Here is a 24,159-nt window from a genome sequence, read left to right on the forward strand (position 1 = left end):
AAGTGGTGCTTTGCTTGAGGAACACCTTGCTGACTATCATACAGTGTACACACTTTCACACCTGTAACCAGCTCACTACAACCACAGTGAATTGTAATGGATTGCACCTACATTGTTCTTTACTACTTTAAAGGACAAAATGCTTTTCAATTTGCCTCTCATGCAGTCCTGACCATCAGGAGCAAGTCTGGATTCACTGTATTGCCGAAGGGGATCGAACCATCAATCCCAGACGATTTATGGATAACCCACTCGACCTCCTTTGCCACAGCCGCTGCTGCACGAGTCTGACAGTCTGATCTGTTAAACACTGAGAAGCCCGATGGAGTGGTTAAGGGTTAAAGGACAACTTCGGTATTTTTCAACCTGGGCTCTATTTCCCCATGTGTATGTTTGCGTATGATTCATGGGTACCACTCGTTCTAAAATTGGTTCAGTATTGAGCCGCGAAACGAGCTAAAACGGTAATGGAGGCAAATGCGTCCTGTATAAAAGTGCTTTTTTCACCACTGACCGGTTCAGATCGCCAGTGCTATCTCTGTAAATAGCATATGGTAGCGGCCCTGGGGCAGTGGTGAGTGTGAATGAGTGGAGTCAGCTGTCAGTCAGTGTTGGAGCAGAAAGGCGGAAGTTGTCCCCGCTCGGTATTGTAAATGAGTATGTGTGTGTCAAGTGTGTGTTACGCTAGAAGAGTCAGAAGACGGAGTCTTTTATGTGCTACCCCCTGGAGCGTTACCGGAGTTTTTGGAGTGCTCGAACAGGATGTCGCGCAACACCCCGTACAGCTTTCACAGGCTGCCTTTGTCGGACGGCGAGATGCTGAAGTTGTGGCTAGTTGTGCTACAAATGGATGCTAACACTCCTGTCCAGACACTGCGCCTTGCAGACCATTAGAACGAGTGGTACCCATGAATCATACGCACCCATACACATGGGGAAATAGAGCCCAGGTTGAAAAATACCGAAGTTGTCCTTTAAGGATTTGAAGTTAAGGGTCTTGCCAAGAGCACTACAGTGGTGAAAATGAGGGAGGGGAGAAGCACTGCTCTTTAACCTTAACAGTAGATTTACCCTTCTGGGTTCAGGGTTTAACTCAGCAGCTTCCTTTAGGCTAACATCATAGGAAAAACAATATATGGCATGCCAGGCTGAGACATGAAGAGGCTTTTCTTAGGAAGGGTTATAGCTTAAAAATAAGTGAGTCAAATTTAGCTTTAGGTTAAAGATGTTAGTTTGTGCATGATGACAGATTCTACTAACACTTTCATCAGCAAGCTGGTCGGATTTCCTGACCTTCAAACACTTGAACAATAATATTATAAAAAGTTAGCAGAGGTGTGACTCCTGCCAATCGCAGCAGAGATGAGTGAGCTCCATGGATGGTGACAGCTTTGACATTTGTCAATCATCACAATGGCAAGTGGGCCACACGGATGGGGAGAAATCATAACAGTGGGAAGTTGAAGGGTGGCTTACGGGCATCGCTTGTGGGTGTGCGTGAGAAACTCTTTGAGCGTACAGCGACAGTTTGATGTGTTTGAACCCCCTCACTTTCACTAGGGAAAAGTGCTGCAGTCTCAGTGATCATAATATGATATACTGTACACAGAAGTTCCACTTTTGCTGCTCCCACATTTCAACTGGCCATAAATTATGCTCATTTATGTGCATTTAATTTCACATTCCACCCAGGCAGGCAACAAAGAGTGCATTTGATGGATTGCACAATTACACTTCTGTGAACCTCCAGTTGCCTCTCCACATCCGGGACGTGCCTCTCTTTTATCTGCCCCATACTTGTCGGGCATCACACAGTGTCTCTGGAAATTCTCCTTCATAAATTCTCCTTGATTTTTGTTTCTAAGTTTCTAAGGCTGCAGATATTTCTGTGGTTAGACAGCTTTGCTAATTATTCACTTGATTACAGAGCCTCTAATTTTGTTTTTAACACTGCTCCTATTACAGTCGCGATAGCCACAGCATTTCATGCCCCATTACAAGCAAAAGTGAGAGGATAAAACATCAGGCAAGAAAGGAGAGAGCAACCTTGTGTGATAATTAGGGTAGCTTTCACTTTGGGTGAAGTAAAACACCTCTGAATGAGAATTTTGCTTTAAGTGCTTAAGCTACATTAATACAACAAGTAGATGCGACCAGGCGATCGGATCGGTCAACTAGACATTGAGAACAGCAGCACATCTTCCTTATCCTTAAAATATTACTTCGCCATTTTGTTTAACTCCCAGAGCTGAATCAAAAACCAGCAGGCAAGAATACTGATACAAACTGGATTGTTTTGTTGTTAGTTTTGATTCAAATTTAACTTTTATTTAACTTTGTTTAGTGAAAATCATTTATGACTGCTGCTAGAACGCCCTGTTAATACAGCTGTGTGCTGCCCTTGTGTGCAGCAAGCTGGAGAGCAAGCAGTTTAATGACTGCCGTAAAACTGTTGTTTTTGAAAGGCTATATGCCAAAATAAATATGGATTGGAGCAGAATATTTTGTTGGGAATGATCACATCTATCTTTTTCAAATATATTTGACATTTTGACTCTGCAACGCTCTGAGTTAACTGATATTGGAGAATGTTTGTCGATGACACCGCCCTATCTTTAAAAATAGCCTACATTTTAAGTTTGCAGACATAGTAGCTTAATCTGTTCATGGAAAAATAGCAGCAGATATCTTAGTTACTGCAGTATAAAGCTAGCAAGGCAGTTTTGTGTTTGTTTGTGTAATATTTATTCAGTTTGGGAAATACCAAAGCATTAATGTTCACCCAAGTTGGCTGGCTGACTCACCAAAGACTAGTAATTGTCTCTGTTGCTGCGTCATTACTAAGGATCTGCTTGTTAAGTAGTAATCTAGGTTTCATTACATAGGACTACATACGACTGTGACTGTTATTTCCCAGTATTAGTCAGACCCAATGAATTTCCATGGAAACAGAGATTGCCCCACATTGTGAATACATTTTGATTATATTTTATTTTGTTGTTAACTTATGTATAATTACAATATTACACTCGAGACTGAGCTTTACCGTCATCATTGGCATGATTGCTGCATCATCCTCTTGTGTAATATTGCTTAATTAAAGCAACTGGGAAAGTACTGCTAATGGGTAAGAAAAGGCCAGTTGCATGGAAAATGTATGGATGATAAGCCAATATTAGAGAGGTAGAGTCTGTCTTGTTTGTGAACACAGCCTGTAAATCAAGCTCATCATTAAAGACACCATGGCAGATTTTAATATTATGGATTCAGAATATATACCTTATGGCAAGCCTCCAGGACCTGAATGGGATTTGCCTTTCATGAGACAGATAAATTTGACATAGTAATGAATTAAAGTGCTTCTTCAACGTGAAGTACTGCGCAGATAGGGTGAGATTGCCCTCAAAGCTTTGAAAGCACTGCTCTGTCTGCCTTTTCTTATTAAAAAGAAAATCCTGTTAACTTTAGCACACTTGTAAAAGTGTTGGAGCCAGACGGATGACAATTGAGGGGGAATAAATGGTCCCTGACCCTGGAGAAAAGAAAGTTTAAACACTCTAAAGCATTTTTATTGACAACTGAGCACTCACTCTGCCATGTCAGGTTAGCACTACATACATATGTCTCACATGGCATCTCAAAAGCCCTGTGGACAGGCTGCTAGCAGAGTAACATGTCCCGCTGGAGCAATGTGTTGGAAAACATTTCGGGTTCTCCCCAAAGCCTCAGCTTCTGAAGTGCTTTCTCACAGTAATGATATCATTTTCATTGGCTGACAATACTTCAAACTTCTGTTTACTGTATTTAGGAAGGCACCAGATAATTACTTTGTTTTCCCACATCGCTCCCCCCACTGTGTTGACATGCACTTCAATAAAGTGACTCATTGCGCCAATGAATATTTACAATTGTTGGAAATTAAGTGCACTCTAGGTTTTGTTGTGAGGGTGTAAGCAGTCATTCGTTAAAATAGTTGTTGGAATAGTGCACGCTCATTAAAAGCAACCAACTAAATCTAAGCAGAGAAGCTAATTACTTATAAAAACTGCTGAGCAGATGTCTGGTGCTGTTGCCATGAGGAGACGCCCTTTCTTTCCAGGGCAAAGCCACAAGTTAACACAAGTGAAGTACAACAGTAAAAGTTCTATTTATAGACAAGTATTACAAGGAAGCCTCACTGGAGACGTTGGGTTCAGAGCCAGTGAATTAAGTGTGTTTTCATTAGTATTTGCAAAGCAGCATTTGTAACACTAACTTTAGAGAGAGTGTGGTGTCCATATGTAATCACTGAACATACACTGTGTGACTTTTATATGCACACAATCATACATGAATATGTATAGAAAACAAAGTGAAGAAGATAACTAACCAATATTAGTGTTCACATATGCAGCTTGTGCACTTATGTAAATGCATAATAAAATAAAAGCACTGTCAGTGTTCATACTGTCCCGGCCCCTTTAGGAGACCTGAGTCCATTCAGTCCAATGGGAGAGTGAACGTGAGCACAGATTATGACTAGAGTTGATACTAATATCAGCAATGCCTCAAAAACTGCTGACATTGTCTGTGTACATGTTTATGCACTGATCCAATACCTGGGACTGGGCGGAATGGCTTGAAAATTATATCACAGTATTTTTTGGCACTATCTCGATACACGATATATATCAGAATATTTTTAAATCTCCTCAAAAGCAATTCATTAATGCAAGGAATAGAATATTTCTAACCAAATACCCTTTCTGGTGCGACAGAGTTGTAGGAATGACAATTGTAGTTGTTGTTTTTTCCAAAAAAATATGAAGCAATGACTTTTTTGATCAGTATTCATCAATAATGTGGACATAAAGATTAAGTGGGTTGAGGCAAGTGTTAAAACAAATAGAAAGGTCTGGCATTTTGATAAATATACATCACTTTACTGTAATGCAGCCTTTAAATGTGGGCAAAAAAAACAACAGTAATATCATACCACAATACAACAGTATCCAAAATCTAAGATGATATATTGTCTTATATCTCGATAGGGATATAACGGCTTCATATTGCCCAGCCCTTCCAATACCAAGTCATTTATCAATAAACCTTAAAGTAGTTTCACATCTAAATAAAACCCCAGTTTTCCTGGAAGTCAATTATTTATTAGTGTGCTAAAACAGTAGCCTAGACAGGAAGTTATACTATGCAGGCACTTGGAACTGCTGTTTTAGAGCAGCAAAAAACAGTTGATATAGTGTACCATTAGCCATTAGCAAAATGTCCGCAATACGGTAATATTTTACACGGGATAAAAGACAGTTATATGGCATTCATTCTCTATATGTGTTTGTTAAAGTTACATAAGGGGTTTAACCTAAGCCATGCCATACAACAATGATAGCAATCATTTCACATCCACACAGGGTTAAAAGTAAACAGCTGTCAATATTTTTTTTTTTGACCCAATGGTATTGGAATCGCTATTGTGGAAAAAATAAACATGGTATCAGAGCATGTCTAGTTATGACCTATTCGTTTGCCTCAAAGTCACTGAAGTAACTATTGGACCCATTATCTTCCAAACATTCTGATGCTAAAATGGCATTTTTGAGGTATACAAATCAGGAGAAAAATAACTGTGTGCAAGACATGTGTCTCTCAGTAACACACTCTCAAGATCTGGCAACAACTGAGATGATGTTGTAATCAGTTGATATCAGATATTAAGCTATCTATCCATCCATCCATCCATTTTTTATCTGCCTAACTGGGGCTGGGTCGTTGGGGCAGCAGGCCAAGCAAAGCACCCCTACATCCCTCCATCCAGTAACACTTTCCAGCTTCTCCTGGGGGACTCCAAGGCGTTCCCAGACCAGATGAGATATGTAATCCCTCCAGCATGTTCTGGGTCTGCCCCAGGGCCACCTACCAGTAGGAGGTGCCCGAAACACCACTAACGGGAGGCGCCCATCCTAATCAGATGACCTAACCATCTCAACTGACCCCTTTCTCTGCGCCGTGCTCCCTGCGGATGTCCGAGCTCCTTCCCCTATCTCTAAGGCTGAGTCCAGCCACCCCAAGAAGAAGAAGATATTAAGCTAGCAGATCAAATGAGGAGCAAACATTAAATTTGTACTGTAAATAGTGAATCTGCTTGCATCCATCCACATGACATTCACAACACTTCAAAATAAGGTGGGGGGATGCGGGGTAAAGGCGAATGCGCCCAATCAGGAGACCAGAAATGTCATACCATTGGCATAGCTTGTAATGCATCATCTTTTGTTATAGAGTATTTTTGGTACAGAGTAATATGAAAGCATGCAGAAAATATGGAGAGACAGATGGAGCAAGACAAATGATAATTGATAATAAAATTAAAATACTTTGACATTTTGGAGAATATGTTTAGTCACTGTGTTGCAGAGAGTTAGATGAGAAGATCTTTACCACTCTCATATTTGTCTGTTCAGTATGAAGCTGGAACCAGCTGCTGCTTATCTTAGCTTAGCACAAAGACTGGGGTCCGGAGGAAACAACCAGACTGGTTCCATCCAAACGTAGCTAAATCCGCCTGAAGCTCACAAATCAACACGTTATATCTCATTTATTTAACTAGTGCAAAAAACAAAATGTAAAGACAACACATTGTGTTTTTTAATGGTAACATAAGCTAACAGGCTGCTGGCTTTTCAGCTTGATATTTACCATACAGACATGAGAGAAATACCAATCTGCTCATGTAGACTATTCCTTTAAAGAAGGATTATATTCTTGTATCTTATAACTTGGTGTTTACTTTTAGTGGAATAAAACTGACATCTCCCTAAAGTCAGCAATACATCAGGATGCAATTAATTGTGAAAACTTTCTGAAAACGAAAAAATGAGGAGGAAACAGAAACTGCTTGCGCTTGTTTTTTTTCCTCAAGGCCTTCGGATAGAAAAGGCTTTGGACATGTGCAATGTATTATTGGGGCTATATCTCACATAATCTACAACTGTGCATGTAAGTTGCATTATGTTCTATCCGCGCGCAGCTGACACGCATATAAATTGAGAATTGCAAATTGCCTTATCAAGCACCAGGTAACCACTTGATGCTGAAGTGCACCTTCCCAGGAAACCTCCTCTTTGTCATAACCTCTCCCAAACCCTTCCCTGTATAATCCTACTCCAGTCTCCTCAAGGTGGGATTTGTCTGGATCAATTTCATAATGCATTATTCATTTGAGAATTTAATCAAATATCTCCTCTACCAATCAGCCCAACCCATACCTCTCCTAACCCTCCCGCGCCTCTCTACCCATCATATCGGTGATTGTTAGTGTCACCTGCAATAGCAGAGTATCAGCCAAATGAATTACTGGGTCACAGGTGAATTAGACGCTTGGCTGACTGTAATCTTTTTTTTTTCTCTAGCAAAAGTAGCTTAGTGTAAGTTAGTTTTTCTTTTTTGAGAGAGAGAAAGAGAGGAAGAGAAAAAAGTGCTTGAGAAAATCCCCTTTCTGCCTGGCTTCCCGCGGGTTTCTGCAGTGTAATGGTTTCCTTTGAGAGGCACTGGTGGAAAGTGCTGATGCTTGTTGGCTGTGTATGTATGTGTGTGTGTGTGTGTGTGTGTGTGTGTGTGTGTGTGTGTGTGTATAAAGGCAGCTATTTTCCATGGCTAACTGAGCCACTGATGAGCTTGCCAGCCAGGCCAGGGTCTTGTACAGTGTGTGTTTTTGTGTGTCTGCACATGCATGCGTAAGCCTGCGGGCAAATAGCAGTTGTAATCATGTGTGCGGGTGCCAGCGGACTGTATAGTCATGCTGAGGTGCAATTAAAACCCTACAGTTGGTCAGTTAAAAAAGATGTAATACAGCTTTTTTATGACAGTAACTTTCCCTATCTGTCCGAGCATCGCTGTTAGCAAACATTAAAGTGTATCGCTGCTCGCACAGCAGTCTGCCTTCTAAGTTTGTTGATGGAGATAACGCCACATTGCTTTTCTCCTCCTCTCCTCACACAAGAGGACTGAAAAGTAAATGAGTGTGGGGCAGAAGGGTTCTTGTCGCTGCTTTGTTGTTCCGTTCTGTTAGCACAGATGGAATTATATGATAATCAGAAATCAGCCAACATCGTTTCCCCCTCTGCACACCCAAAGAGGGTGGGAAGCCTTTAAACATCTTCAAGAGGCATTTTTTCCCTCCCTAGGAAATACAGATATATTTGTTTTGATCTTATCTCTCCCTTTTTTAAAGAATCTTATATGCTATTCATGAGTGTACACAAGAACAACAAAAAAAACCACATTGAATCTATTCATCTGCTATCATAGCCACCAAGGACAGATTCTACTTTCACATAAGCAGTATATTTAGTTCAAAAGGCTCTTTTGTTGATGTTGTTCCACATCAACTGGCAAATATGTCATTTAGGCAACTAATATGGCTGTGGTGTGCTGAGGAACAAAAATATCTAGCGGCTGTTGCACTTCTCCCACTGTTTCCTGCATCTTTTTGTTTACTAAGTCAAGGTGGTGCGAGACGTCTGAGATCGCAGCTTCTGAGTGGACCTAGCTTTACGTTATCCCACGGGAATGGAAGGGGCAGGAGAGCTTGTTCAGTAACTCCTACACAGTAAGCATGAGTGTGCTGCCTGAGCTTTTAAGCTACAGTTTGAGGCTCACCTCTTGCATCATGAGTGACACACACACACACTCACAATTGGTGCTGGGTAGTGCGGTTTTTCAGTCAGTTTTTGCACTCGTTATCACTCTACAAACGATGTCAAAGATAGCTCAAAGAAGCATGTGGCTTCCACATAACACACAGAAAATCATGCACTCAGTCACGCACAAGCACAGATGAGCCTCTGATTATTTTCTAATAAAAGTTTACGCTATGTAGTATTCATCTAAAGTGAAGGTAGTGATTAGTACCAAAGCACTACCAGTCTATTGGAGAAACATTACAGGAAAGGCTGTCTACCCACACAGAGGTTTGACCCCCATCTGTTCCAACTGGAAATGTATTGCAGCAAAATCCACACTACAGTGTTTGAGTCTGGCACACCAAGGGATAAGTGCTCTCAGGTACAGTGCGTCTATCCTCGGGGCAGAGCTCCGTGTGTTTCGGCATGTATGTTCAGCGAGGATGCAGTGCACCTTGGATTTGGCTGTACAGTGAAGTCATTGAGGAGCAGACTCTCTAGATATTACGGGGCATCAATCCCTGTCTGTCTGCCTGTCTAGGCTGTTAACCACCTCTGGGCTGCACCATTGATCTCCGTAATTGTCTCCCACTCTTCAAAGGGAGCTGAGAGTTGGTTTGATCCGAGCTGTTTACTTTCACAGCCCCTATAGCCCTGCTCTCTGAAGAAGAGAGCTATCAACCACTTCAGGCATGAGCTAGCATATTATAGTACTATTACTGTGCGTGTGTTTGTGTTTAGTTGTGTGTGTGTGTGTGTGTGTGTTAGAGGAAGAAAGCGGGGTAGAGAGAAAAACCCAGCATAGCCTGTAGCCTTACAGGCCTGGGGGTGAGCTAGCAGCTTCTTGCTGTTACATAAGGGCAGGGAATTGCAACCTGCACATTCCCTGTTATCTATCCACGGGTATGTAAGGGAACTTGCTACACAGCACCCTATGTTGTCTGTTGTGCACAAAATTACAGGCTTCAGTCAGCTATTGTTTGTCTGAGAAATGTCACGATGCCAGACAGCAAAAGCTTATACTAATGCCACAACCAAGATAACAGAGATGATGTGACAAACAGGATGTTGAGCTTAGCAACATGTTTTGTGGGTGATAAAATGATAAAGTGCATCCCTTCTCCAGTGTGTGTGCATCTTCTTTCCGTTTGCTGCATTTGCGGGCCTCAAGTCGAACCGCAGATACAGAGAAGGGGAAGCTGCTAACCACAGCCTCCCTCAGGTTGAGCTGATAGCGGCAGTTCGCAATAAGCAGCTGATAATAAACACTTGCATGTTGCAAGTGTATGATCATATGGATCGGTCTTATGTGCTGCTGACAGAGACAAAAAGGGTCTATTAAAATGCAACTCTATCGAAACAGCTTCTAGTTTGCTGTGCTGCAATTTAGATATAGTACTTGAGTCAATAGAGGGGATTTGAATGGGGCTGTACAGGCTTTGGACCTGCTACCAAGTCATGTTTACAGACTGCGAGTGAAGGAGCCTTGATTTTTATCACCGAGTCTGCAGTGGGGTTAGCCGTTAAAGTTTATGGACCAAAGCCGAGAGTGTGGGGGAAGGCTTCAGTAGTGTGCTTCCAGTGTACCAAGGGCAGGCTGCAAGCTGAGTTTCTTTTTCTCCTGCCTGAAGCTTTTTCTGTAACATAGATAAACAGACATGGGAATCTGATTTTCTGTGTAACATTTCTGAATCACATTCTTCTCATTCTTGGTGCCCTGTGTAGTACTTCTGTCAGAAAACCGTGGTTTGCTGATAGTTGGCCTCGCACCAAAAGAACGCAGCCAAAACGTGATTACGTGGGCAAGAGAATGAATAGAGGGAGGTAGAAAACTAATAGAGTGGTAGAAAGGGCTTTTTGTTTGGGGCAAGCATTGACAAGCTGAAAGAATGTATGTGAGAGCAGGTATGAACACCTTTTTTTCTTGCCCCCCTCATCCTCCTTCAGGGACTGTGAATCACAGATACTCAGGAACCATAAACTGTTTTGTGAGAAAGAGGGATATTAACTTGTCCGCCACTCTGCAACTTTACATGGCTCTATAGATCTCTTTGTACGTACAGTAACTGCAGGAGGAGAAATCCTAAAAGGAGTTTTCCCTGTCTCTCAGCAGTCAGCTTTCAGTGAGTATTTACTTTTCAGTCCAGTCTCCTTTGAGTGCTTATGAAGTGTGAGTAAAGTGCTGAAATATCTTCTTGGTTCCTATAGTTTTAGCTCAGAAATTTGTCACTTTAAATGTTTTTGAAAAGCAAGAGATAGCATATTACAGCTCTTGTATTTTCATATTCAGCTGCCACTGACAGCCACAAGCAGCACTGACAGAAAGCTGCATCCATACTTTCTTTTACCTCCTTCAGTTCACAGCGTTTGGATGATGTGTGATTTTGTTGAATTGTCTGTGCACATTGAATTGTGACATTATCTGATTAAAAAACAACATTCACAGTCCTAGAAAATATCCTGCCCTGGCATATTTCAGATATACAATGGCAAAATAGCACACTAGAGAGACTGGTAAATGCATTCAATGAAAAATCTCCAGCCCTCCCGAAAATATGTAGACTTGATATTCAGTGCAACACTTTCAAAGACAGCATAATAGACTGGGATAATGATTGAGTTTGTTTGTCACTGGCGCCCATATTTCAGCACAGCAAGCTGTATTCCTCAAACAGCTGGCTAATTAAACGACCAAATGCATTAAGTATTGACAAAACTGCAGCATTGTAGCTCCAGTTTTAACATCACTCAGATATTAAAATATTGATTCAGTTCTTCATCATAATGCACAGTAATGTATCCTTGTTGTTCCTCACAGTCCACTTCATAATTTAGTTTAGATATGGATTTTTTTAAGCCCTCTATGTGTTCTCATGGTAATTTACACTTGTTTGACTCCACAGTGAGATAAGAATTATCACTGAATTATGTGAGCACAGAAGTTAAGTCATGGAAAGCTATGCCAATTAGGAGCCCACTTCCATGATTTTACACTCAATAATCTTTCTAGAGTTGAAAAAGATAAAAGTTTAGCTTTCTTTTTTATCAAAACCAGACCCAGAAGGCATTCATCTCTTGTTTCAGTTTCATGTTTGCACAACCAGTCATACTTCTGTCTTAGAGTACTGTAGGTGTGTCTGGTGCCTTTGATACTATGCAAAAGGTATTCATAAAGCAGAGAAAATAGTACAAACGATTAATAAGGCATGTAATGGTAAAAAACACTGGAAGAACACATCAAAGTATTTTGTATCTTAGTACAAATCAGTATTATTACACTCTGATAACTCTGCCTCACATAACCGCCTCAGGACCAGCGTGAGTAACATCACAAGAAGTACACAGCATCGGAAGCGTGCCATGCTTTCTCTAAACTGGACAGACTGGAACAATTAAATGTGCCTTAACAACAGGTTATATCCAAACAGCAACCTCAAGAGCTAAAAGAAGAAGCCAACGCCAAACTGCAGTTCCTCTAATGGGCAGTTGAGGCTGGCTTCAAAATCGAGTCAATCCCTACAGACCCCCACATTGCAATGTCCAGTTTTACAGCAGAAATAAACATGTTAACAGCCTGGTTCTCAAAACAATTTTGGTCTTTATAGCTAATATGCCCCTTCATGGCAGCTTTACAGAACTGAACTTGAGTCAATACTGAACTTCTTTTATAACTCACCAATTTCAATTTTTTGAGGCTTAAAGTTACGCATAATTAAGATCGCAAGGTAGTGTAACCCCGGATCCACAATGTTAAGGCAGAGCTGTAGCTTAAAGTCTTGATCAGTTTAAAGGTCGTTCAGTTTTTCCCGTGAGTACATTTCACTTTAATGGTTTTGAGCTTGTTTCTTTCTAGCAAAAATTAGCATTAGCATTATCATAGTTAACCACAGACTGCAAATGCTAACCAAGCTAGCAGCTAGTGTTAGGATTAGCGTCACCCTCTTGTCCAAATCATGAATAAACAAAGAGAACTGGATACAGCGTTGGAGGTGTGCCCCTGTTTATTCCTATGAAAGTTGCTCAGCGGTGCATGAAGCCAAACGTTTGTCTTTCTGGGTATAAAATTACCTTCCACATTGTGGGGTCCCTAGAGAAAGCGCACCAGAGGATTCTGCTGGCTGGGTAGCTAACTTTCAGTTAAGCTTTCTTCTTTAAAAATAATTTAATAATATGGCTCTTCTAGGCTTAAAAATGTTATTGGACCAAATGACTCATTTTGCATGGGTTATGATGCTCAAAAAGTTTATCCACTGATTTACAGAATTCTTTGTCACCATGTAAGTCTATGGGAAAAAGTCTTTTTTTGGTCCAACGGCACCACAAGACAGACCCAGAAGTTGTAGTTCCGCATTTGGCCACTATGTAAAATTGCCTGGTCCAAATATAGTCACTTGGCTCCAATAGTCCAAAATGGCGACCGTCAAAATGCCAAAACTAGAGGCTTAAAAATGGGTGTCCACAAACCAGCAGGTGATATTACAGTGGCTACATCCATTATTTTCATTCAGTCTTTGACAGTGGGTTCAAACTGGTGGGTCACAGGTCCATTCTTGAAGGACTGTAAGTGACTCGCAAATGTATTAAGTTTGTAAAAAAACACACTTTATTTTTGAAGTATGGGGAATTTGTGGCACATAGCTTTTATTTTGAAGTGCAGTTTTTTGCTGTAGAATGGACAGCCACTTGACAAATACAGCAAGCTAGCTCGACAACATGGCCAAAGGCAAGTATGACGCTGAATATACTTAACTGTGTGGACTAATGAGTAAGGAGAAATCTGGACCCTGTGGCTGAACAAGTTGGGAACAACTGGTCTATGATAATATCCGACAACTACATCAAAACTCATGAGCAGAACCTGCCATATTGGCCTGAGTACAGGACAACCATGACGGTGAGATAATTTTTTAATGCCTGTTTTGTAAGAGACTTTTTAAAATATGAAACACTTTCAGATTAGTCTAAAGCTAATTCTCATTATTGAAATCCTTATTAAAGCAGGGGAGTGTCCTTCAAAAATCTAATGACGCACTATAAACAGACTTAAAGGAAATTGCTAGCCTAGCAACATTAAGGCTACAAACAACCCATAATGCAACACTGTTGTATAATACCACCTCCACTTTTTCAAACATTATATCCAGAAAAATATCCGCCTTGAATTCAGGCCAATTAAAATTCTTTGTGAGAGAAAATAGCAGTGGTGTTTGGATGTTTCTTTCATGTAAGCTGTTGATAATGCATTGAAGAAATAGATGGGGAAGGGCCAAAGGGGGAGAGCTCAGGTCTGACTGCGTCTCCGTCTGCAGACTTCTCTCTTTTTTTCTTTTTAACAGATCAAGAGCAGGGGAATGAGGTCAAGGTAGGGAACCATGAAACAAATAAGTCAGGGAAGAATGGGAGGACAATGTTGAGGGTAGACAGCTAAGAATGAGAACATCAGCTCACCCCGGGGAAAACACAGCCACATGCTTTTGTCTGAGCTTGTCTGGGTTTGGGGGTGACTGGTTGCCTGAGATCCCTTGTTGTCGTGTGTGTGAAAACCTTAGCTGCCAGGGGCGTTTGTTCTATGATCTTTACATGGACTAACACGTCTGCAGCCTACACCGCCTATATAAGGTCCATGAATAATGTGTGTGTGCATGTGCAGTGTTGATAGTGTTCAACCAGCTGTGAGTGCTGGTTAGAAAATGCTAAAAAGTAGGAATTAGGAAGTACTTAGACTTTTCCTTTTACAGCCAGGAGCCTCACACATTTTCCCTGTGGTAGGTAGCGTGTGCCTCCCATGCTGAATGTAAGACCAATCCCTGCCAGTCTAAGTGTGCTTTTCAGGAACTCACAGTTTGAATGCTCTAAAATATGTCAAACATTTTGAACTTCAAAGTAGGGCATTAAAAAAATGCCCGTTTTCAGTGTGCTTGCTTCACATTTGGAAAGAGCTTTGATCTAGGATTTTCCATGTTGTTATTCAGCGTTCATTTCTGGTCCTGTAAAATTCAAACAAATTCCTATTGTACACAGATTTTAAGAGTGGGAGTGTACACAAAAAAGGCCACAAAACACATCAATGATCACTGACAAAAAAACAAGCAGTAACCAACTAAAAACGTACAAATGGATTTGGCAACAGCAGGGACGCACACAAACACTGTTTTGTAGTCGGAGTAAGCAGTTTGTTAGGCTGAGAAGCATTTTGGGTAATCTTTTTGGAGTTCACGCGCCATCTTCCACTTGGCACCCAGGTCATCAATCCTCATGGTAATGAAGAACCTGTTAAATCCAGTGTTTCCACCCACACTCCCTAATTCCTCACCCCTCCTCCCATATTAAGAGAGGCTGTCGACTCACCACCATGACCTCCAGTGCTCAGTGTTTTTGCACGTTACAGTTTGTGTGTGCTCACAAATGTTTGGTGCCTGGGTAGGTGTGTGCAGGCACGTGTGTTTAAGTGTTTGCGAGCGTGCCTCATTGTGTTTGCTTGTGTACCTGCTCGGGGTGATAAGGGCCAGTGTTGGAGCGGGTCTTTTGTTCTGCCAGAATTACTCATCCCCCTGTGTCAGCATGGGTAAATTAAACCCTGCTTAATCCGAGGTTTGAGCCCAGGTAGTTAAAACCTGAGCTTGGTGTCACCTGTGATGCTGTGTGGGTTTGTTCGACATTGTTTTGATGTCTCAGGACGGATGGATTGATTTTTTTTTCTTTTCTCAGTTGCAGCTGTGTGTATTAAAATGTGTAGAGGGTGTTTCAACAAGCCTCTTGTGTGATTCTCGAGTATGTCAATGTGTGTTTTGGAGTGTTTATCTGCGTTGTGCGCAAACACACACTCCTACACATACACCTTGCACCTTGTGATCGGAATTCATGTTAATTCAAGTAGCCATAATAAGTGAAGTGTTTTCTTTTCCTGTTGGCCATCTGAGTCACAGGCTGCAACCGAGGTGTGACACACAACTCTGTCTCCGACCCCCCCACTCCTCTCTGTCTCTTTTTCTTCGTCAGTCTCTTCTCTCTCTGGCTCTCTTTCTCTATATTCTTCTGTATTTTTCTCCCGTCTCTGTGTTGCTATCTTGGTTCTCTACCCATTAATTGTCTATCTTCCTTCCTTTCTGTCTCTTCCTCTTCTCTGTGTTGTTCTACCCTCCTCCTCCTTCTTCCCCCTCTCCACCTCGGCTGCTTGTATTTGTCGACTCCCTCCCCTCTTGTGGCTCCCTCCTCCTCCTTCTCCTCTCTCTCTCTTGCTCTCTCTCGCTGGTCTCGCTTACTGTCAAGCCAGCCACAGCAGCAACAGCGGTAACGCCAGTAGCTCACTCTAGCCAGTTCTCAGTCACAGCGGAGGCTGCAGTGTGTGTGTCTGTACATGTTTATGTGTGTGTGTGTGTGTGTGTGTTTCATATGTTTGCGTGTTTACAATGTATGTATCAGCCAGCGTGCCTGCCGGTCTTTAAAGAGTGAATACAACACATGGAGTTACTTTGACTGAAGACTCGAGGAAGAAATGTAGGAAGAACCGTCCTGGAGCTCATTAAGAGGAAGAAAGAAGACATAACATCTCATTTCTTCTCTCTCGCTTCTTTATTTCAGTCTCTCACTCTCTTTCTGTTGGCCTCTCCTCATTTCTATAGCTCCTCTGTCACCTTCTTACTCGCTTGCTGCTGCTAGGATTGTGTGCAACAGAACTGTAAGTGGACTTCCTTGTGTGTGTGTGTCTTGTTATACTGTATGTGTTTTGGTTGTGTGTGCGTGTGTGATCTCACTCCATGTCAATTTTAACTTAGTGTGGTCATAATTTGTGCCCGAGTGCACACATTTGCATGTAAGCATAAATGGCATGTCATGACATCTCTAATGACTTAATTAGGCCAATTTGTAAAGCTCTATTTGTAGTGAAGGAGGAGCAGTGTATTCATGTAGACACTACTGACCTCCGTGGTATAATTCTGTTCATATTTATAAATGTTTGCCAGATGTGTTTTATTCAGCGAGTGCCAAAACTGTCACTGCTGCCATTTATATGAAATGTCATTTGTTGGCATAGCATGTGAATGAATGCCCTCTCCTCCAGGTATTCTCTGCAGTCTGTGTGTGTGTGTGAGAGAGACAGACAGATAGGGAGAGGGGGGATGATTGAGAGAGAGTTCGCGTGTGTCTGTACGTGTGTGTCACTCTGTCACCCAGGGCGTGAGGAAAATCAATAGATCTACAGCTTGAGTTGGACCGTTTACCTCTGCCAAGTGATGGACAGACACTGTGGCCTTCACAGGTCCGCAGACAAGTGTCTGATATTGCCTGTAGACATGCACCCTGTCAGCTGTACATGTTCCTGCACAAGAAGTGTCTTTCATTTTTTGGCCTGTGATTGATCTTTTAAGCGTGTGCATGTGTTTTCAAGAGCACTTTTGTGTTTGGTTGCGCCGTATTTATCTCCAAGCTCATGCAAAATGTCTCACTGTCTCCTTTTCTTGAAAGCCGGTGAAGGAGATCATAGATCAAAAGTTTCTCTCGTAGCTTTCAACTGGCATGACCAATAGAACCGGTCAAGGGAATGAGCAAGAGCAGGCAAAAAAAGATAGATAGAAAAAAGAGAGAGCTGGGGCATGTGAGAAGGGAACAGAGCGAGACCATCATAATCAATCCTCCATGATCCTGGAAGAGCATCATTTGTCTTCTCTTCTCACTCCACTCCTCCTCTTGCCCCCATCTTTCTCTCATTTTCTGTGGTACAGCCACTTTGATCTTGCGTAAGAGGACGGTCTCAGGAGCTTCATTACTTTTAAAGCCTTCATCGTGAGGGGCCATAAAAAGATGCTAAGGAATGGATTTCTAAGACCATTTACCAGACGTTCTGTACCGGCTTGCGAGTAATGGCTACATAGGGATATAATGTTCCTCCACGGTGTGTAATGGCCTTCTGTGCCTTGTGCTCTGGGTTATCTGGGCAGACTAGGCTTGGTTATGATACGTCATTGCTGAAGAATATGACGTTGTGCATATCAGTTGGTGTCTACTGGGGATCCTATCTCTGCTTAATTCAATAAGGACATGGCACTATGCTGCATAAAACTGTGACTGAATATGAGGCTTGAAGCTGTGTGTCTGTCTTGGTAAATTTGAGCTCCTTTTTAAACCTTACACTGTGTTTCAATATTATGTATTGTTGAGGGTTTTTTTTTTTTTCATAGCACTTTTGACTGACCTTGTGTTTTGGTCTCTTCCTCTTTCTGTGTGTGTACGCATGCGTATGAGTCTCTGTGTTTGCCTACTTGTGAGTGGGCCGGGGCAGGAAAATGTGTTTGGGGCAGTGTTTTGCTGTAAGCATATGGGGGATTCGTATGGCGTAGCAGGAAAATGCTCAGGGAGGAAATGATTGAGAGAAAAGGTCAGTAGACAGGATGCCCTTTTTTTATCTGATACAGGAGACTGCAGAGAGAATAAAGAAAGGGAGAAAGAGCGGTGCAGTGGTAGGAGGAGGGAGGAACCAAGATTAGAGGTAGGCAAACAATAGAAGAAAATCTTCTCTTATTTTAGAATAACTTACACACAAAAAAAGCTGTACATAAATATTTTCAACTAGAAACAACATCTAACCTCATAAATATAAATAATCAGTGAGTCATGTCTGTGAAGACTTTATAATAGGCGCTGCAACAGTCATGTGACCTGAGACAACTCTCATCAGTTATGCAGTCTTTACCACAGTTGCCACAATTGACGTGACAACTCTATGACACTGTTACATTTTCTTTTCTTTTTTTTGTACAGTATTTCGCTGTAGAGACGCATTGATCCAACTTTTTCTCTCCTGATAACTCAACTCAGGGTATCTGATGATCCTGATCTTGATCCAATACCAGTGCTTTCTTTAGTCAAAGTCACTGAATGGTGAAAAGATACGGACAACGAAACCCTGTTTACCTTTGTACAGTTTCACTGTCGCAGACAAATTTCCAGTGTTGGAATAAAATCATGAGAGTTTTGCTGGAGTTTGGTGTAAGGTATAAGTCGGTCTTTTTCGTCGTGACGTTCCAACAAAATCAGACATGTTTAATATTATCAACATTATCATGGCTTTTTTTGTTTTTGCTAATGCAAATATGAAGACAGTAAACATGGAGAAGACTCTGGGAAGGCACAAGAACGTCTTGGTTCTCTTGTGCTGTGGAAAAGGAGGAAAAACTGTTGGAGTTGTGGAATGAACAAGAGTCAGTGTTTAATTCAGCGTGTATCCGATCCACCAAACAGCACTTATTTTAGCAGGAAATCTTAACTTTGTAAACTAAAATCCACCCACTAAAATACCGCAGCTAACCAACAGGGGCTGGTAGCAAGTTGAGGTGACAAAATCCAAAATGTAAACTTTTTACAGTTTATCTTTTTGGATTATATTGATGCCAAATTGACAAGAATACTGTTGACATTTGACACCTTTTGTCTTGTGTTTTTAAAGTTAAATGTTTTTGCGGACATGTAAGGAATTGTTAATATGTAATTTTTCTGAAATGGAAGTTGGTGTAATGTTTTCCAATGGGAGCAGGATAGGTAATAATCTCAAAGGGAATCTATTGTAGTCCTGCAAATAGTGACCTTGATTCACAGTTTTTGCAAAATCTCATAGTGTGTGACTAAAAACTCACATTGTCTTTAGATGTGAGGGGGTGTCAGACTTTAGTTTTTGAAGCAAAAGTGTTTTCAAAGTGGTCTGGTGTATGGTAGGCATGACTACTCTACTTTTTTAAAATACAAAAGTAACGCACATCAAGCATTATGACGAGGTGCTGATCACTGGCAGTAGACTTGATTGTAGAAAGCAAGTGTCGCACACTCTGGCTCCCTATGGATTTCTTTTATTTGGGCCTTCTACAAAATCTTGATCTTGATTGTTGAAGTGTTCTCGAAGAAGACAGGCCAAAACATCAACAAAATAAAAGAAATGCATATGTAGCCAGAATGTACGACACTTGTACTCTCATTTTCTAAGCAAATGTGCCAAACTTTCTCAGCTTAAGCTTCTCAAATCAGAAGAATATGACAATAAGCTGAGTATCTTTGTGTTTGGCATAGTGGTCTGATACAACAAGTTATAATGGGCATTGTCTGTGTTTTCAGCCATGTTATAGACAAAACGTTGGAATGATTAATTGAGAAGATGGTCTGCAGACTAATCAATATGAAAAATAACCATTACTTGCATCCCTGTTTTCAGGACTGAGCACATTGGATTGGTACATCCCATTTCCACAGGCTGACTTTTTTGCGCTTTGCTCTCTATAGGATGAGGAATAAAAATCTCATGTTTGTGTGTGGAAGCTTTCTGGTGTTTGCTTACAACACCTGGAACTCATTTGCATTCATTTCAACAACAGACACAATCCTGGTTTCATCTTCAGAGGCAAGGTACAGCCTTTGACAGCTATCTAAAGCCACAGACAGGGGCAAGACACAAATTGTCTTGTTTTTGTATTGTTACCTCAGCGTTCGCAGAACCATCGCTGACACTATTGTGTGAGCTTATGAATAAAAAAAAAACAGCATAAATTTGGTGAATAAAGGGCCTTTAAAAGGAACTGTGGCATCCTGGTATCTCAGAGAAGAGTGTGAACAGGCTGCAAATACTTTAATTAAGATCCTTTTTTCCCCTGTATGATGAAACATGTGGAGTCACCTTTGTACCTGTTGTTAATTACCTACTCTTTGTTTTAGCTTTGTTCAGAGCAGCCCGTGTCCTTGGCATGGTCTTATCCCTCCCCTCCTGCAGCGCAAGCTAGCATGTTAATGGTGTTACTTGCAGGTGCAGGACTTTTCTGTGTGTGTGTGTGGATGTGCTTGCATCTGGGCATGCCTGTGAGGGAGTGTGTGTGTGTGTGTGTGTGTGTGTGTGTGTGTGTGTGTGCGTTTTCTACGAATGTAGATCATCTCTCTTCGTTATTGATGGGCTCGTCCCCTACCTCTCCCTCTGTGACCCAGTTCTCGTGTGCTGACACCCCCTGTTCACATCATGCCTGCAGCAAACACATGTTGTCAGAGCAGTGAGAAAGGGGAGAACGGGGGTGAAAGGGAGACAGAGAAGGAGAGTAGATTGTACGTCCCTGCGCCTCATGTCAACAATTTCTCACTTTTCTGTTTTTTTTTTTTAGATCAGAGCTCAAAGTTATATCTGACACACTGTTGGTGGCACTTATCTGTTTTTAACACCTCCATGACACGAGTTATTCAGTAGTCTTGTTCTTTTGTTGTAACTATGTACTTGCTGCTGAAACATGTTGCCCCATGTTAACAAGCTATTTTGTTCTTCTCTGTCTGGTTCTACAGAGCAGCTTCCTGGGCAGTGCCACATTTTCAGTAGGTGATCTGCTGAGGGCTAAAGATGAACGACTGACCTTGAGTCTCAGGTAAGTGCGTGTTTCTGTCATACTCTGTTCATCGCTCCCTGCGTTCCTCCGGGCTAAATAAAAATCAGACTTTAGAATCCAAAGATTGTGCTTCTTCGCACAAGAACTGACAGACCAACTTAAACATCAAACTGAAATGAGTTGGGAAAAGAGACCTGCCCACAGATGTTGCAACAGCAGCTTCAGGAATGTTGCAGTAGCTGCCAGGGTTGTTTGTATCCAAGGTGTTATGTTAGCATGTGGGAATACAGTACTCTGATCTGCTTTTACGGTTTGTTTGTTTGTGTTTTTCGTGGTGAATGGGGTCGGGAATAAGTGCGATTTCTGGGAGATGGTAAACTGAATGGGATGGAGTACATGCTTCTTGTTTGAAAGGTGGGCCAAAAACATTTTATTTTTCAAGGACATTTTAATATGTTTTGAAATTCACATGGGGTCATAGAGTGATCTGCAAAACGTAAAACATTTTTAAATGTTTGATCTGCATGTGAGCACGCAGTGTTAAGGTCAAGAGCTTGGATGTGCCCTCAGCTTTTAGTCATTTAAGCTGTGTATGATAGTTGTATAATAAAAATCAAGCAGCCAACAGAGAAAAAAATAGACAACAGTACTGTGTTTTTTAACATCTGTCCTCATTGATTTAATTGCTTCTATTGACACAAAATATTTTCACTAGCTGGTGGCTACCACCACATGGAGTATACTCTACCAGTGAATACCTTAACACCAGCTGAAAATCTTGTTTTTACTAAGCTTTCACATGTTAACTCGCTGCGGTGATGTGCAGTTGTACTCCAGGACCCTGTGACAGTACTGTTTGATGTTGTTACAGGTGCATCACATTACACTTCTAACCACACCCATCAGTAATTTCTGGTGTGGTCAGATGTGATTGAGGGCAGTGTTCAGTGTGTTCACTCTTGAAAGGTATAGGAATTTCTTTAAAAACAATGTATAGACTCACACAGAAGTAAGCCCTATCAGTTATCACTTAAGGCCCACTGGAAGTGTGTGATGGTGTATTAACCTGCAGAGAATTGACCCTCTACCTGTATTTTCCTGTCCTTTTACTTTGCTCTATTCGGGACATTCCCGGGCACAGCACGCAGATGAGTTTGCAAATTTATGAAAAGGTAGTGGCCAGACCGTAAGCAGCATGCATCCACCATGGATGGCCAAGACACATCGCCATTCACACTAGAGCTCTAAATCTCTGCCGAGCCCGACTGGGCCCAACCCAATCCATCAGATCTGGGCCGGGATGTACTTTCTCATTACTCCCCCAGGTTTAAATCAGGTTGGGTTTTCACCAATTTACCTGTGTTTTCTTTTTATTTTTTTCTTAATGGAACCAGCAGTTCTCGTGCTTAAGTGGCAGGAGTTTTAATGGGCTGACTCAAGAGGGAGAGAAAAGTAGGAGAGGACTATGACTGAGAGAGGGAAGGTGACAGAGCAATATAGAGGCGAAACTAAGGGAAAGAGATAGAGCGTGTGAGAGAGCAGGATAGAAAACGAGAGGAAGACGACTTGGTTGGCACTGTTTGCTTCTGCCTCCCATGCAGTGAAAGTGATGGGCGTAACATGCAGCGAAAAGTGGTAATCATCATCAGCGCACCGCATCCCCATGGACCGTCGTGCACACTAGACACACTGAGGGGTGCAGCACATTCAGCTGAGGCAAGAAAACACATCAGCCATTAGCTTGTAATATGAAATGTAACACATTAATTTTTTTTACCGTAGAAATACAGATTTTTAATCAGGCTTGGGCCCAAAATGGCTGCCATGGCTCAGGTTGGGTTTGGACAGAAACTGTGCAGGTTTATGTAGGGTCGGGCCAGATTGTTATCGGCCTGATCAGAGCTGTAGTTCACACCTGAGTCTGTCATGCATCTCTTGCTGTCTGCTAGCATACCTGCTACTCACGTTGATGGCTGTGTTGCTAAATGTTTATACGGCAAAACGATGGACAGTCACGTAACACTTTGTCCAGCTCATTGTAAAATGGGCAAGTCATAGAGCATTAACACGCTGTCACCAAAACAGCACCACATCCTGCATTGATGATATGTGCCTTGTCAGGGAGGCAACAGAACGCTGTAGCACTCTACAAAAGATATGTGGTCAAATGCGTGCCAGACCATTTTGGCAAGTGGTTTGCATCATCAGATCACAAAGCGCCTTAATGGTAATTTACACTTGTTTGTAGTGCTGTCCACTTGTGATCGGATAGCTCAAGAAGCTTGTTATTTCCAGGTATAAACAGGCTCCAAAAGGAAGCAATGCAAATCGTGCACATAATGCTGAAAAGTATGCAAATCTAGCAAGAGGACAAAGCTGTTGATACTGTGTACAAAGAGTAGTCCACAGTTCCTATATACTGTAATATATCTTTAAGTATACTTAAAGAATTTCCCTAAAAAAGAAAAAACAACACATAGACTGTATAATATAATTAACTATTGCTACTGCTATTCACTGGCCCGCTGCATTTTAAGCTGATTCATATTTCTTAATAATGTGTTACTCAACAATGCTGCATTTTAACATATATTTCATCATCCAGTATGTTGTCACACACCGAGTGCAGAGAAAATTTGCTCTGTTTGTATTATTAAACTGAATTTCCCCTTTTGCCTTCACAGTCATAGTTGTGTCTGAAAATATTCCCCTTTGGCAATCCTCGCTCCTTTTTTCCTCCTTTTTCTTCTCTCTTTTATGCTTTTCATTTCCTGCAGGTGATCCCATGTCACCAGGTATAATTGTATCATACACGATTGACTATATGAGCTGCCGTGAGAATAGAAATTACAGCCGCACCCCCCACCCCCACCCACCACTGTTGTGTTTCTGGCTCATTTTATTTTTTGGTAGTGTATTATTTATTCCTGAGGATAACATGAAGTCCTCCCATGATACTTACAGTGCTGCCACAATGCTTTTTAATAACAGGAAGGAAAAAAAAGATTGGTTTTTGAAAATGTCAACAGATTGTTTCAGTATTTAGAGGCTGCTGTTACTGTTGCTACAGCCCTATTCCCCTAGTCATACTAAAGGGTGCATGTTCAGCAGCATTCTCTCTGTGAGTCCCACAGTGT

The 24,159-nt window shown here is 41.6% G+C and overlaps 1 protein-coding gene across 5 annotated transcripts in view; it reads left to right on the top strand.

Moving 5' to 3' along the window:
• Nucleotides 1-24,159, top strand: part of inpp4b (inositol polyphosphate-4-phosphatase type II B) — a 205,751-nt gene that overhangs the window by 54,529 nt on the left and 127,063 nt on the right. For 3 of the 5 annotated variants that reach the window (XM_033624596.2, XM_033624594.2, XM_078166207.1), the window contains one exon: nt 20,982-21,061. In XM_033624596.2, the coding sequence (XP_033480487.1) occupies nt 20,982-21,061 (80 nt within the window). Of the gene's footprint in view, nt 1-10,641; nt 10,799-15,936; nt 16,354-20,981; nt 21,062-24,159 lie in introns of those variants that run through there. The other 2 variants (XM_078166209.1, XM_078166208.1) reach the window with 2 other exon arrangements.

Source organism: Epinephelus lanceolatus, chromosome 3 (genome assembly GCF_041903045.1).
Source record: "Epinephelus lanceolatus isolate andai-2023 chromosome 3, ASM4190304v1, whole genome shotgun sequence".
Lineage (NCBI taxonomy): Eukaryota > Metazoa > Chordata > Actinopteri > Perciformes > Serranidae > Epinephelus > Epinephelus lanceolatus.